Below are 15,602 nucleotides of genomic sequence, written 5' to 3' on the forward strand. Positions count from 1 at the left end.
CTGCGGGCATACGGTGGGAGCAGGTGTCCGCGTAACTTGAAAATTATCCTTTCCTCTCTCTTTCTCTCCTTTGTATATTGCACAAAAACTTTCCAGCTTCCGAGAATGAGAGAGAGAGAGAGAGAGAGAGAGAGAGAGAGAGAGAGAGAGAGAGAGAGAATATGGAATATTTGTTGGATACGAGTCAGCGATTATTACGCTTAATATTGCTGTGATCGACAGTTGAGAGTTAAAAGATTTCGATTAGACTAGCATTAGACGTAGATTTTTTAATATCGATATCCGGATCTCGTTAGAAATCGTGTAACGTTTAAAAGTTTATACTCACGCCGCTCTCTAAGATGCGATGCAATAGACGCTGTTCCGTAACGGGACAGATTCATGGGATCGCGCGCGTAAAAAAAGAAAAAGAGGAGAAGAGGAAAAGAAAAAGGAGAATCGACGTAAGACGCGGCGTGCGCAAATCCGAGTTTCGCGTGTGCGAAATCTGACGTACGCGCGGCGCAAAGGAGGGAAGAAGGAAGGAGCGATCTCTCGCGCATCTCGGGTACCTGTCGATACGCATTATGAAAGTTTCAAGAGCTAAGAGAGCGAGCGGCCTCTTTCGCGTTTAGCTACACGCGGCGGATATAAAAAGACCTCTTTGCCGACGATGCATTACATAATGCGCGCGCGCCCGTTCATAACCGTCGCCGCTTAAGTATGAATGGAGGAGAGAAGCCTATGCCCGGCTCTCGCGCCCACTTCCACTATATATCGGTCGTACGCCAGCGTAACCGAGCGCCGATCTTGACCTGCCTCAAATCATGTAAATTCTAATCCGTCCGTATGTATGCACGCGTCACGCATACACGTATAAACGAATACGGGCTCGCACGGGCGGACGTATTTTCAATAATTAAAATATTAATGAGTAACACCGACACACACCTGCCGCGCCTGGCCGCCAGTTAATTATTGATAGCCGATCCGCGTATTACTTCGCGTTAACAATTAACGATGTACAACCGGGAAAACAATTTATTTACGCGCGGATCTCATGAAAAATTCATCCGGCGCCAATAATCCCGCGTTCGTGATCGAGCGCCACGCAAGCTCGATTTTTGTCTGAATTCAGGTCTGAATTTATTATCGCGCGTACTTATGCCGCATAAATGTTGTATCGTATCCGGCACATTATTTATAGCGTTATTTTAAGTTCGATAACTTGGACAGAGCGATGAATACATTTCAAAATGTTAAAACGAGTTTTCTATATTAGAATTATATGCATTGTGTGCACATAATAAACTGAGACTTGACCGATTGAATTATTAGAACTTTATGTTTGTTTACTTTTTTTTTTGTTACTAATATATTAGTTCAGCTATTAAAAAAACGCTATTTTCCTTTATTATTATTACATATACTAAAATTATGAAAGAAAGTATTACATATTTCGAATTCGAAAGTAGCCTGTAGAAGTTTTAATCGCTCATCTATGATGCTTGCAACTTGAAATTCTGTAACAATGCGCCTCTTTTCTTCTTCTTGCTGAAGGTGGGCGACCTGTTTAACTTGCAAAAGAAATGTCTAAGAGGCTCAGGTGCAAGTATTCTGCGATGCAACGTCCGGCTTGGGAGATCGAGTTGCCTGATGTCTTCTCAAATACCTGGGGAAACTTAAAACGGCTAAGCCGCTGACTTTTCGTCCCCGATGTTACTACCTTCTTCACGTATATCATTTCGCCTTTATTTACAGATTTTCAAGAAGTGACCATATCCAAGTCTCATTTCTGATTGTGATTCATGATTCTTTTTTTCGTTCTTCTGTAGTCATGAACAGTTCGACATACCGTTGAAAATATAAAAGTTTTTCTTATATTCCTTTTTTTTTACATTCCTTTTAAAGTGGATGAGGATAAAGGATTGTTATTAGGTAATTAACGCCTAATGAACTTTGAGCTTATAAGCAAGCAATTTCACTGACGATTGACGCGTGTTATTATTGTTTTATTCTTGCACCGCGGGAGGATTCTCGAAAGCGATTCACCGAAGAAGCGGAATCGAAGATACGATCGATCTTGCTACACAGATGAATCACTGGAGTGTGACTCTGCAACAAAATGAGAGACCTCATCTGAGGAAGGTCACGAGCAATTTGAACTTTTTCTTTTTTTCTGCTGATTTAACTCTAAATTCTTGATATTAAATTTACAGTACTGTACTGTACTGTATTGCACAATTAAGAAATTTTTAATATAAAGTTTAATATAAAACAAATATTTTCAATATAAAAATATAAAAAATAATCATTAAATAAGAAACATTTGGAGTAAAATGTGATAGATAGATAGATGAATAGATAGGGAAAGAGAAAAAGAGCGAGATAGCGTAATAAAAATAAAAAACTTTTATCTATACATAAAACTCTTACATGCAAGCGATCTTTTACTCTATTACGGATTTTGTCCAAAAAGAAATAAGAAATTTATGTTAAATCAAGGCTAATCTAATGATTAAATGTGTTTTTGATATCGAGCAATCTTGATCTTAATTTCTTGATTTAATCTTCTCATCGAGGAATGCTTCGGAGATAGTAGGAGATATCTAAATAAATTGAAGAACCGAGTTTCGATGCGACCGCGCTATTTATATTACGTATCGTAATCGTTATCGTAATATGATTCACGCGCTCTTTTGTAGGAAAAAAATCACTTCCGCCGTTTGCCACATAAAATCGCCTGTCCCGTAATAAGTTTTGTTTCTACGAGCGATTTCTTCATAAGTCGGAGTAATCTCCGGATTAGTATACACGCGTGCGTGTTTAATAGCGACTGACTGGCGTGTATGAGCCGCGGCAGCCTTTTGCCGTTAATGCCTAACAGAATTCATTACTCGTTAAACATGCGGCGCATCACGAATTACTGTCGGCGTCGGTCTAAGGACGCCGCTTCTCTTTTTTCCCCTTCTTTCTTTCGCTGATGAACGCTGGAAACGCCGACGCGAAATTGCGATAGATATTATACTCGACCTCGTCGAGATATCTTGGCGTTTGGAACCGAACAACAGTCAATGGCCTATCGACGGAAGCTGTCGGGCGAACGGCCGCCCAAGTGTCGAAACGTAAAATGTCGTCTGAAAAAAAAAACCTCTGAGGGCCTTTCGAACTGCCCACTCGTAAGAGAATCCGCTATTACATTTGAATAGACGGTTGCACTAACTTACGCGTGCAAGGCGGACAGCTGTAAATGCGATTTAACGGTAAACGGAATGTCCTGCGAGTGCACTTGCTCATAATTATGGGTACGTGTTCCTCACCTTTACCACGTATCACATCTTATTCATTGCTAATGATACGAACGACTAACATTAGTATACAAGCGAATAACATTGATATAGCGAATAACAAGAAAATTTAGATATCATACTTCTTGACAATTGTTATCAGCAAATAATTATTTTATTACTGATGCTATCTACATATTTAGATATAAATTGTACATAACTAATAAAAATTGAATTATTTTGGAAAATTGAAATCTAAGATCTAAAGTTAATAGATAAGAACATCTTGTCTTTTAATTATTTTAATTTTTTATTATTTTTATTTTTGAAAGGAATTTTTAAATTTATCAAAGTATTCAACAGTTATTTATTTCTATGATTTAGTATCTTGTCACTTGTTATTTAGCTCGATATATAAATTATTGCAAATTTTTTTGTAAGAGCACACCTGCAAATTACAAGTTGCGATCTTTCTCGCAGATAAATGACGATCTGCTCTCTCGAAGAAGATCGTCATCGCGACGTAAGTTCGTTGTCTTTGACGAAGTAAAAGTTTCTTGATTTATGAACGTGATTTCCATCCGAAGAGAGTCTTGCCCTGACGGCTCAGTGACCAACCAAGGTCTTGACGTCCCCGTGGTTCTACAGGATTGACAGCTGCAGAGAGTCATCCTCTACGTCGTCATCGTCATCGTGGTATGACGATGATTGGCCGAACGTGCATTTGTTCCGTGACGCAGCAGGGGCGATCGCAAGGTTCGCGCAGTCATATGGACGCCTGTTTGCGTGGCTGTATTTGTGAAGGGCCGATAGGGGCGGCACTATGCATCAACCACCGTCTCCTTTTGTTGTATCTGACTCGAAAAGCGAAGAACTATAAATAACCTTTCCTCGAAGTTTTGCCGAAAAATCAGGGATCTATTCGACTACGGTTTCGATTTCCTTTTTCCTTTTTCTTTTCGCGAAGGAAGATCATTTTTGTGAAGTGTAAGAATATTAGGAAAAATTAGACGAAAGAAAATACTCTTGCAATATATTTGAACAATTTTTATCGTTTCTCATAAATTGCATCTTTGATGACAAAGATGCAATTATCTATATCACAATTTTGCACAATTATGCAAGCGTATTAAACGAGCAATCGGTTTACCGACATTTAAGCGCCACAAACTTCGAAAATTCAATTTTCCTGAGTCGTACTGTCGCGACGAATAACTCGCGATAAATATCCTCGACATCGTCTCATCGTTTTATGAGATGAAGTTTGCGCATAGCGACATAGCGTGTGTACCTTATACCTGAAGCGTTGCTTCGTCACTGGCCTTTAGACCCGCCGATGCGCGAGAGGGAAAGAAAGAGAGCGCCCGAGGAGGAGTATCCGCAACGGCAGGAATAATAAATAATAAAGGTATAGGTACGGGAGATTGATGGCTGCACCATGACTGACGTTCCATCCATCACCTCTTCGCTCTCCTCACGAAGGATTGACCGGATACCTTCGCTGCACGTCCCCCTCGTCTCCCTACTTCTTTCTTCCTCCGGTCTCCTCTTCTCGACTCGTCGCCGCGCCGCTCTGCCGCTCGCTATTATCGCGCTCGTTCTTATTACCCAGGCTGCCCCTGCCCAAGCTCAGCCGAGAAAGACTACCTACCGCGATTTCAACTTTCCTCGAGTTCGAACTACGATGACTACGCCATTTCCGAATCCTCTTATTTGGCGTCCACCCATTAAGGATCCCCTGGGAGCACCGACATTATGATTCCTAATTCCCAAGCGTTTCAGAAGGAGATTCGTTTTTATTACCCTCCGTTCTCCTACCGTGATCCTACCTGCCAATATCTACTCGAAACGGGAATCAGGCTGACGCGATATCTCACGCGATATGTCGAGCGATGTTAAATGAATTTCTTCTAATAAAAGGTATAGGTTTAATCGCGATCACGTCGTTCTCTCTCTCTCTCTCTCTCTCTCTCCGCATCATCTGGCATTGGCTGTATTTTATATCGAGAAAAGAGACGCGGCTCATCTATGTCAGCTTCTAGTTAAGAGAACCTTGACGTTTTCGATTCCCGATATTTCGCGCCGCTCATCTCTCTCCTCGCGACCCTTCATTAAGCGGCTATCTGTCCACTTTAGAGCACCCGGGACGTCATCGGCACTCGTTCCAGGAGGTTTGCGGAAGGTATTCGGGAAAGATTCCGGCGCGATCCCCGACGGGGCGGATCGGACCGCCGGCCGACTAATCCGTCCCCTTCGGCGTATGGTGAGTGGCCTGGACGGATCAATCGGAAGGCCGGTATAAGTTTCCGCCGTTGTGGTTCAGCGGTACCGAGGTTAGCTGTCGCGGTCAGTTTCGAATTGCGGCGATGTCAGTGACAGCTGTGCTCGAGGGCCACGTATTGAACTCACGTCCAGTTACGCTCCTTTATACCTACTTACCTTGCTCTCTTCTGTCCTTCCCTCTTCCTCCCTCTTCCTCTTTCTCTTTCGGTCTCTCGCTTTCCGTTCTCTCATCCCAATTGCCCCTTCTCGCGCGAGCTACTCCCCCCCTCTCTCTCTCTCTCTCCCCTCCCCCTTTTCTATCCCCTTTCTCTCACTTGGTTCCTTCCATCTCGATTTCTTCGTCTCGTCCGATCTTCCATCGTGGCCACAACCGACCAGTCAAATAATCGTCCACGTAATGGGACACGCGCACAGAATCGAGCCAACCGGTAATAATAAGGTCGAGGGCAGCCTATCCAAGCCCATCTACTGCGATTAGGACGTACCACGAGACTCTGCAATCACCAGGACGCGCCGGGCATCTTATCCTTCTCCCCCCTCCTCCTCCTCCACCTCCATCTTCTTCTCCTCCATTTCGTCGGCTTTACGCGCGACGATTAGGTATCGTTCTGATCAGTGACCACAAGGAAGGAACCTACTCGCACGTGTTATTAGCAGCACTTTCGACCGATTCTATTCTGGAGTAATGATCGCGGGATCGTAAATTATACTCGATACTAGCATACGTGATTTTGCAGCTAATTATTACGGAGGACCTGCTGCTGAAATTTTATGCGCTGCTGTCTGGGAACATAAGCCGTGTTTATCGTAGATGACTTGTCAAACTCGAGTTGTATTTATTAAAATAAAAATAGAAATCGATTTCATATGTTTCTAATAAACGGTATTGATATTTACGAAGTACAATGTTGAGAGGGAAATATCGCTAAAGCCTTATTTATAGTCTCTTTACAATTAACAGTGACAAGTTATATAGAATTTCATAATATCCTAATCCTTTCATTTCTTTTTGCTGGCAAATAGAAATTTCGATTTGGTTTCTACTTCGTGACGTAGACGAAGACGGTTACTCGTTACTCGCGACCCTCGCCGCTTGAGAAGCGCTTGACTTTTGAGAGGAGAAGAAGAACGATAATGGTCTTAACCCTCGGTGCTCTTACCTCGTAGAAGCTCCTTGACCCCAAGAAGATACGTACCTTACTCTCGAAATCGTGAAAGGATCTTTCAGGCACTCGATCCGCGCCGCGACGGGATCCTCGAAAAGGTGGGTTCGGCTTCTTTAATTAGCGCACTTGCCCCCTCACGGGATGATACCGAGACTCTCTTCCTCCTGAGGGCATTCTAGAGTTGAGGAAACCTGGAAAGTAGAAGACTTTCCCGACTGGCACGTTCTCGGTTGCCATCGCGAGGAATACGGAGAAAAGGATCGCGCCGCCCGGAAGTAGGGGTACGAAGAGGGATCCCGGTGCATGTCGGAGGGCTGTTTTACTTCCCAATTACTCGAAACACTCGGCTATCAGCGCCGAGTATTAAAGGGGCTTCCTTCCTCTGTGACCTTCGTATCTTTCTCGCATACACACACGTCCCCATCTTTTACCTGTCTCCCCTTCTGTTTCTTTCTGCAAAGACTCAGTAATACTTTGAAGATTTCTCCTCGTCTGACGTGAACTTTTCGCGTAGGCGAATGTGCGTGCGCGCACTCATCGTCGACGTAGACGCCGAGAAGTCGGGATAACGACGGCGGCAGGCGCGAGCGCGATATTACACGGGGGTCGACGATGCTCCAGGATTGGTACCGTTGACGGTCGTTATGCGGGACGCGGCTGGGGAGGTGGAACGTCGGGACGCTTCGGGACGGCTACCTAGGGACGCTTCAGCGCAACGAGCGCCTTATCTTCGCTATACCTTTACCAGCGAAACGCAGCGGACCTATCTGGCCCGGTTGTTACGACTTCGTCCCCTCACTCACCCTCTCCCCCGTCTCTGTTTTATTCAACGCAACGGGATGGAACATCCAAATAAACTGCTCGCGCGGATATAATTATCAGCCAGCGAATACATCCTTATTTTTCCTACCAGTGACTGATTTTGTTGTCCCTTGTACTTCTGTTCATGGAATAAGAATTATAGTTAGAATAGCTGGAATGTAATTGTTACTTATAAAATGTACGAATAATTGATGATTTTATATTATAAACTTTTCTTCGTATTTGAAAAATTAAAAAAGTTTACAAATTTATTACTATCTTTTTTCTTCTTATTGCTAGTAATACAAGTGTTTCTCTTTTGTTGAAAGTTGACTATAAAACTTACCTCCACAATCAATGATTAACATATATTATTAATCGTATTAAATTGCCGTTGACTGCCGCATGCATGTTTCACCTGCTGATCGTATGGCTTCTTCGTTTCGATATCCAAACTTTTTCTATGCTTGAATTAGCATATGCGATCACAGATCTCTTCCTCGATTATCTTGCTTGAAATATTTCCGAGAGGAAACATAGGAGAAGATATATAATGATGAGATATACAAATTATCTACATGTACGTTAAATTGGTGTACAGTTAATAATATGCAGATATGTTTATCATTAATGTCAAATTAAAAAAACTCCAATTAAGATCTATAAATTAGATATGCGATAATCATATATTGCAACTTGATATATGTTAAGAAAATTATTCGATGGCAAGATACGTATTATTAACTCAAGTTACATTTTATTAAGAGACATGTGGCATATATAATCATCCATTCTACTTTGGTCATTCTGTCAATGTTTTATGTAATCGTCTTCCTTATTCTCTCTGGTGTAACGCGAGCTAGCATAAATTGTAATGTTTCAGTGTCCGTATCTGACTTGTAACTTGATTTCTACAAAGCCTTTATAAATCGTGCTAAACTTTGCGAGAAGGAATGCCCACATATCACTTACTATATTACCCGAAAATCTAAGTTTCCCTGGAAACCTGATCCGCGTTGGTGGGCCAAGTCTATAGCTCGCGGTGTATCAATTTATCACGATACAATCGTCTTATCTTCGTCAATCAAGGCTCGTCTGATCCATGACGGAAGCCATGTTACCATATAGTACAGTAGTTAATATACCCTGTCAGTATTATTGTCTGTGATATGAATATTCGTCTCTCTGTCTCTCTGTTGATTCTGTTCGATTCTGCTTCGTCTACACTAAGCATCAGCTCAACATCAATCCATCTCTCAGGAGCTGAGATGGCAACATTTGATACTTGGTTTTAGGTCGCGATGAGCGACGACGACGATGGCGCGTCGTTCTTTGCGATGAAGCGACGGAGGACAACCGACGACGTCCAATAAGACGGGAAAGGGAAAGAGAAAGAGAGAAAGAGAACTTGACGATTTATAATCGGTGACGAATGGGCGCGATCGCGGAGAGTTCTCGTCTCTTACCCGGCGTTTTATAAATGTCGCGTAGCAATAAAGACGCTGGATGGATTAGTCGCGGACTTGGCGTGCCGAGGCAGCGGTTTCTATTCTGGTGGATTGAAACCAGGCACGCGCGTCCAATGAATCAATTGGATGCCATCCGCCGCACCGGATCTTCACTATTTCCCCTGCATCCCGCGCCTTTGATCTGCCGGACACCCTTAACGCAACGGCGACGATGCTGTGACGTTCGCAATGAACTGTTCTGAATTTACGAATTTCTTGTCGTTCCTTTTTCATTGTTTCGAGATCGCGCTTAACGCCCGATAACATCAAGAAGCGTCACGAGCACCGAACGTTCCGCTATTTTGGGGCCATCCCTCGCACTTATGTTTTCATTTTTGTTCTTTATTGGAGACAACTCGCGTTTTTCATGTCTTTCTTTCTTTTGTCTTTGTACAAAATATGAAATATAAAAAAAAAATATAAAAATTTAAAGATTTGATAAAAATAACAACGATGCACCTCATCGTAGCAAGTTGCGTACGAGAACTAGTGGAGCTTTTAAGAATTAGGATCATAATAGCCAGTAAATATTCTGATTTATATATATATATATATATATATATATAAATTTTTTTAAAAACTATATATTGTAAAGAAAACTGTTTATTTTATATATCTGACATATTCATACCCGATTATTTTTTGGAATTCCCAGAAATTGTGAATTTTTAACTCTGAAAAGTCACTCCATCGAGCTTTGCATTTGTGAATAAACATAAGAGTAATCAATTTTTCAATCTGGAAGATTGTAAAATTTTTGTTTCTTTATTATTGTCTTTATTATTGTTAGTTGCGACATTTAGAATTGCACGCGTGCGTTCACGTTCGCCGAATCTGGTCTTCGCACAAGTCCTATGTAGAATCTTGGACCTTGGAGGTGTTCACGTCTTCCTGGAGCGTCCGTTGCTCTTTTTCCACAGCGATGGTGTGACGCGAACACGGCGTATCCCCCGTAATGTTCTCAGAATTCACGTACGCGTCATAAATAGTGCCCTACTCGCACTCCACCGTCTTTCGGTCTTTCTCTTCTTCGGCTTCTCGCAGGGACCGATTTTCCAATATTCCGAACTGCACTGATTCCATCTGGGGTCCCTCCGAATCGCCTCCGACGTCGCTATTTTCCCTCCTCTCCTCCTACGCTGCTTCGTCGAGTCTCATGTATCGATCGTCGCGTGTATATGAGTTCTTTTTACGTTTTCATGCTGCCTTACGTTGCCGCGGGTCGCGAATATTACACAGATGTGACAATAATAAGTAACGCGACAGTATTCCTGACTATACTGCCAAAGACGCGGTGCTGATATTTTTGATAAATTCCAGCCTGTTATTAAACTATTCACAAGTCAGTCTTCAATTTATCGTCGACGAGCCTTTAATAAACTATTCTTCGTGGCATCGATAGTCAATAGGCCATGGCACAATCGTATATTTTATATCCTGTGTCTACACGAATTTCTGCGCTTGCCAATTTTCAATATACCTTCGTAGAAATAGCTCCAACTTGACGGTAACGCTCAAATCTAAAATTTATCGACTTGTAATAATATCTGCTTATGATAAATTATACGCTTTAAGTAGGTGAACCTAATTCTCGCGTCGATCTGTATATTCATTTGCAGTTGATTATTCTTCCATGTCGAACGCGACAGCGCGGAGTCGGCTCTTTCAAGAAGACCCACTCGAGATATCCCTCCGTCAAACGAATCCATTCCGTTGAATGGAATTGGCGCCAAGCATTTTACGAGCATGCGCGCGCAAGTCGGCATGGGACTGTTGTGCGTCGACCTTTACCTAACAACCCTCCCATCGTAGCCACCTCGCTTCCTCCTCGCTGCAACCACCGCGGCAGCCGCCCCCGTCGCCAACCCTGACCTGATTTATGAGATTCTGGAAGCGTCTACTCCACCGACGCGCGTATTCGGTCCGTCTCTCTCTTCTCTCTCTCTCTCTCTCTCTCTCTCTCTCTCTCTCTCTCTCTCTCTCTCTCTCTCGTCCCTCTCGTCTCTCTCACCCTCGACCTCTATCCCCTTCTACCCTCGTAACGTAGACAGCTGGCTAGTGTTTCCACGAGCGCACGTACACGGAGACGCTCTCTCGCACGTGGAGCAGAGCAAGTGGAATTCTCGCTGCGTTCCGTTCATTTCCGCCTCTTTGTACGCGCGCTCGCGAAAAGCCAAGACTTATTTCGCACTCGTATCTCGCGATGTATGTGTCGAAGGCGGCGCTCTAATTAGTCGAGTGACAGGCCTTCGATTGCGCATATTAGATACGGTTGTCCCGGCGTCTTATCAATTCGTGTTAGTCAAAACGTGCCGTGCGTACTTGCCTCTCAGCCGGCAAACCGTCGCACCTTTCATTCTCCCACATTTACAAAGCTCCGTCATTTTCTCTCGATTCTGTTTTGACAATCGGAAAATTTCTTGAATCGATACATATAGAAGCTCGTAGGGCATTTTTAGAACGGTTGCTACAGTATTAACGTAATGCAATTTGTTGGAGAATGCGCTGCATGGCGCTCATTGTTTGGCACGATGAGGCGGCGCACATAATCTATTTCACATTTGTAAAAACATTTGCGTCTTTGCAAACTAAAGCATAAACTTCGAACCAACTCGCGTTAGCTTTGACGCAATTAAAGCGACGTCGAGTCCGAATGGATTTTTTACCACGGAAAATTAAACTTGCTCTTTCGATGGCGTCATTCACTGAGTAAAGAAAAATTCCATGGCGATGAAAAATCCAATTTTTAGAACAATCCCCCTCGCGCGCTGGCACGCTGACGTTTAGCAGGAATCTCTTCGTCAACAAGTAAATTTTCTTTACCCCGGGAAGAAAAAAATTCGAGCGAGGGTTGGGTGTCACACAAAAGCCGAGTGATTTGTGACGTTCGCCATTCTTTTGACCGTGCGGCAAGGTTCGCCCTCTCTACATCCCCCTCTTCTTTCCCCGTTCTCGTCCCTTCTCTTCTTCGCCGTCTTGCTCGTAGATATGGCCGAGTAATATACGAGCCCTGCATCTGTTCCCCGAGTGACGCAACGTCCCGCCATAGATCACACCCAGGCTTTTAGAGAGTGAAGGCTGTTAAGGAGAGCGCGCACGAGAGAGAGAGAGAGAGAGAGAGAGAGAGAGAGAGAGAGAGAGAACGGCCGGAGAAAGGAGATAGGGCGAGACGCCGCTAGGAGAGAAGAAAGAGAGGGCGAGAATGAGATTGAGGGAGGAAGAGGGAGGGAAAGAGTGACAGGGTGACGTACTGTTACTGTTAAACTCGCCTGCACGTAAAGAAGAGCATGAGTGCGGCTGCCTCTCCAGCGTGTCGTGGCACGAAGGGGGCTGAGGGGGATGAGGCAGAAGTGGTTGCTGGCAGAAGACCATGGAAGGTGGACGGAGATGTCGGTGTGTTGTAAAGGGAGCGGGCTTGGATCGTGGGTCAGAGAGACGAATGTAGTGTTTCTAAAAACGTGCACTTAGTTGGAAGTCATTAACGCGATCGTACTGACGTATTTTCAATTGATCGCTCTTATGAAGAGACACGTTAAAACGCTTCACCGACTTAGATGGCTATTCTATCTCCAAATATATGACGGAATATATCCGATTGAATAGTTACATTTTTTGCACTATGTATGTTGCTAAATATTTTTAAAATTTAATGTGAGAAATATATCACTATGAAGGAAAATAAAAAAATATATGAATTATTTGTCATGTCCTTAATATTAATAGATTATGAAATAAACGTAATTATAATATTATTATTATATATATCTACAATTAGGAAATCTTGTATCTGCTTCATTTTTACTTTGAAGATATTTACATTTTTAAAGTTCATGTGTTTTTTAATTCACAAACTTCAATCACAACTGTTCTTTTTTTGACATCCGTCGATAAAAACGAAGATCTTAAGATATATATCTTAAGATATATATTCTTAAGATATATATCTTAAGATATATATTCTTAAAATATATCTATAGAGAGATATATATATATATATATATGTACAACGTATCCAATTGTAGCTTTCACTGCAAGACTATTTTCGTATGCTTAAAGGATCGTTGAGGTAATTATGCAAAAAAAGATATTATCCAATAATTTTTTAAAATATTAAAGTTGATTTTGTAATCAAACCGAGGACTGATTAATGTAATAAAAGCAAAATTCGCTTGCCTGCGTTACATAACAAGCGAATAATCCAGAGGAGGCAAATAACCCGCTCGATTCGCATCTCATTGTTGAAAGAATATTATGATAAATCAGTATATACCGGTTGTGAGAGCGATATATCGTTTGAATATGGGTTAAGGAATTCTCTTGGCTCGTGAAGGATCGAAGGTGGGCGTAGAGGGTAGCAAGGGCTTTAAGAAGGAGGAGGGAAAGGAAGGGGAAGGGGGGGGGACAGAAAAGTGAAGCGGGGCGACGGTGGCACGATACAGTACGCCCCTGGCGCACCGACGTAGAAACCATTGAGGCGAGATATACGAGCGAGAGTTTGTTTGCGCTTATGGCCTACGTCTGGAAAAGGGAAGGTACATAGGAGAGGAAGGGGGAGACGGGGAGTTGGCGTTTTATCGGGGCACCCTTATGCCTATTATACCTTCGCGCCCCGCTCCGTCACGCCGTGCAGAAACCCCGCGCTAACCTGCCCCCCCCCTTCCCCACCCCCTCTTTCTCCAGTCCCCGTTCGGCAACCCCCCGACTGGGTGACGCGGCGTGCGAATTAAAACGCCTCATAAATATCTGAAACAAAGGCGGCCGCTTTCGAGGGCGTACGCCGGAAAGATATACGGCTGGTTACGATGGTCGGTACTGGGTGGTTAAGGGTGGAGGGGGCGGCGAAGGGCGAGTGAGCTGCGACGCGATCCTAGGTTTTGGCACCCTTCGTAAAAACCCGTCGAGTAGGGTGGCTCTCCACCTCCCAGAGAATCACAAGAGCGTCGCGTCGATTGGGAAACTCGCCATGAAAAAGTGTGGATTTTCTTAGAAGCTATCAGCGTTTGCTGAACGATATATCACTCATTCAATATCAGCTGTCTTAAAAGTTGCATGTTTTTTTTTCGTGTCATATATATATTCCAAAAGTTAAACTAAGAAAAATGGTGGTTATAATATTCAAGCGTCGATAGCTTTTTAATAATAATCAAAAATTACAATGATTTCAAATTTTGAAAATGTTTTTACAATGTAGCTTGTTGTTTAAACTTTATTTGTGTTGATATACATCACAGAACGATTACGAGAAAACAGAGGAAAATTATGACGACATGAGAATTTATGATGTTTCGGACTGACAGGAAATGATATTTTTTTATGACCTGAAATCTGGACAACACTACTTGGAATAAGATTTATTGACATATATTGTTTTGAAAATGTATAAACCTGAAATTTGACAGCATAACATTCCTCTGAGTTTCAAAATACCCGTAACGGGATGCTACAGAATTGATTGACTTATAGCTGGCCTTACATCGGTTAGACATCATTTAGCCGCTTTATCCTGAACGATCGTATATCTTCTTTCTATTTTATTTTGCATTGTGTCTCTACAAAAGAAAGTTGTCCGGGAAATTTCTGGAAATTTGAGCGACACTTGACATTAACGACGACTATAGCTGTAGACTGACCCTCCGAAAAAGCGTTGCTCGCAGAAAACTAACAGTCATCGAGACATCGCGTAGCGATCACGTTATTAGTCTCACGTGAGCTTTAAGCACTAGCATATTCGGTTTGATTGTTTGAGATTTTGATTGTTTTATCTTGTTTTCTTTTAGGTAAGTAGTGGTCTCCAATCGTTTGAAAAGCGAGCGGCTCGGAGCCGCCGCACAGGACGGGAGATATGCGCAGCAAGCAGCAGCCCAGGCCTTCTTTCCGATGGCCTCAGCAGCGCGGTGATAACCTTACCGGTAAATATCCATATGTAACATCTCACGCACGCACGCACGCACGCACTTCGTTCTTTATTTTGCATCCTGCACTTTCTCACATCCCGATAAGATACCGCTTCTCTTCGCGTGCCGCGTAGCGGTATACCGTTCGTTCGGAAAAGAAGCGAGATCGATCGGCGATTAACCGATATTGCACTCGTAGCCACTTGGAGATATTAGTTTCTAGATGGTTCTTTGCTTGTTTTCGCGAAACGCACGGTTTTATAATTTGTACAATTGTCGAAAATTAACTCGGACTTTTTTTTCGTCTGCTCCTCTTTCTTTGATACACTTCAGTTATTGGTTGTCTAAATGAAACATGCTGAATCATATACATGTTTGTACATTTTGAATACGTGTGAATACTCGATGTAATTGTGAACATTTTTTTGCGAATAAAGGTAACGTAACTACGGAATCCAGATATCTCGGGAATCACGGATGAGTTCGTTCAATATTGGAAATACTAGAAAACGTGTACTTATTGCGACTCATTAATCGATTATCGCTGACGGACCGGTCTGGTTTAGTCGAATATTTACAATTGTTACAAGCGAATAACAGAGCAAAAGCAATCGATAACGTGCGATAGGGATCGATAAGTGCGACCAAGTGTTATAAACGACATTCTGGATGAACAGGTATCGA

The 15,602-nt window shown here is 42.8% G+C and overlaps 1 protein-coding gene and 1 long non-coding RNA gene across 6 annotated transcripts in view; one reads left to right on the forward strand and one right to left on the reverse strand.

Annotated features, from left to right (window-relative positions):
• tio (zinc finger domain-containing protein tiptop) overlaps window positions 1-15,602 on the forward strand; it is a 152,702-nt gene that overhangs the window by 85,364 nt on the left and 51,736 nt on the right. For 3 of the 4 annotated variants that reach the window (XM_089082705.1, XM_089082706.1, XM_089082707.1), the window contains one exon: window positions 14,802-14,933. The exons of the other annotated variant lie outside the window; for it this stretch is intronic. In XM_089082705.1, coding sequence (XP_088938831.1) covers window positions 14,867-14,933 — 67 coding nt within the window. In that variant the 5' untranslated portion in view covers window positions 14,802-14,866. The remainder of the gene's footprint in view (window positions 1-14,801; window positions 14,934-15,602) is intronic. 4 annotated transcript variants of the gene reach the window in all.
• Window positions 444-13,036, reverse strand: LOC148935077 (uncharacterized). Of its 2 annotated transcripts, XR_016140730.1 has the most exons (3): window positions 7,863-12,932; window positions 3,715-7,655; window positions 444-2,094 (listed from the first exon to the last, which is right to left on the reverse strand). It is a non-coding gene; the product is annotated as an uncharacterized LOC148935077 (long non-coding RNA). The 2 variants fall into 2 exon arrangements; XR_016140729.1 differs by lacking the exon at window positions 444-2,094 and having other exon boundaries at window positions 3,420-7,655; window positions 7,863-13,036.

Source organism: Pogonomyrmex barbatus, unplaced genomic scaffold (assembly GCF_055798465.1).
Source record: "Pogonomyrmex barbatus isolate J1 unplaced genomic scaffold, ASM5579846v1 scaffold6, whole genome shotgun sequence".
Taxonomy (NCBI): Eukaryota; Metazoa; Arthropoda; class Insecta; order Hymenoptera; family Formicidae; genus Pogonomyrmex; species Pogonomyrmex barbatus.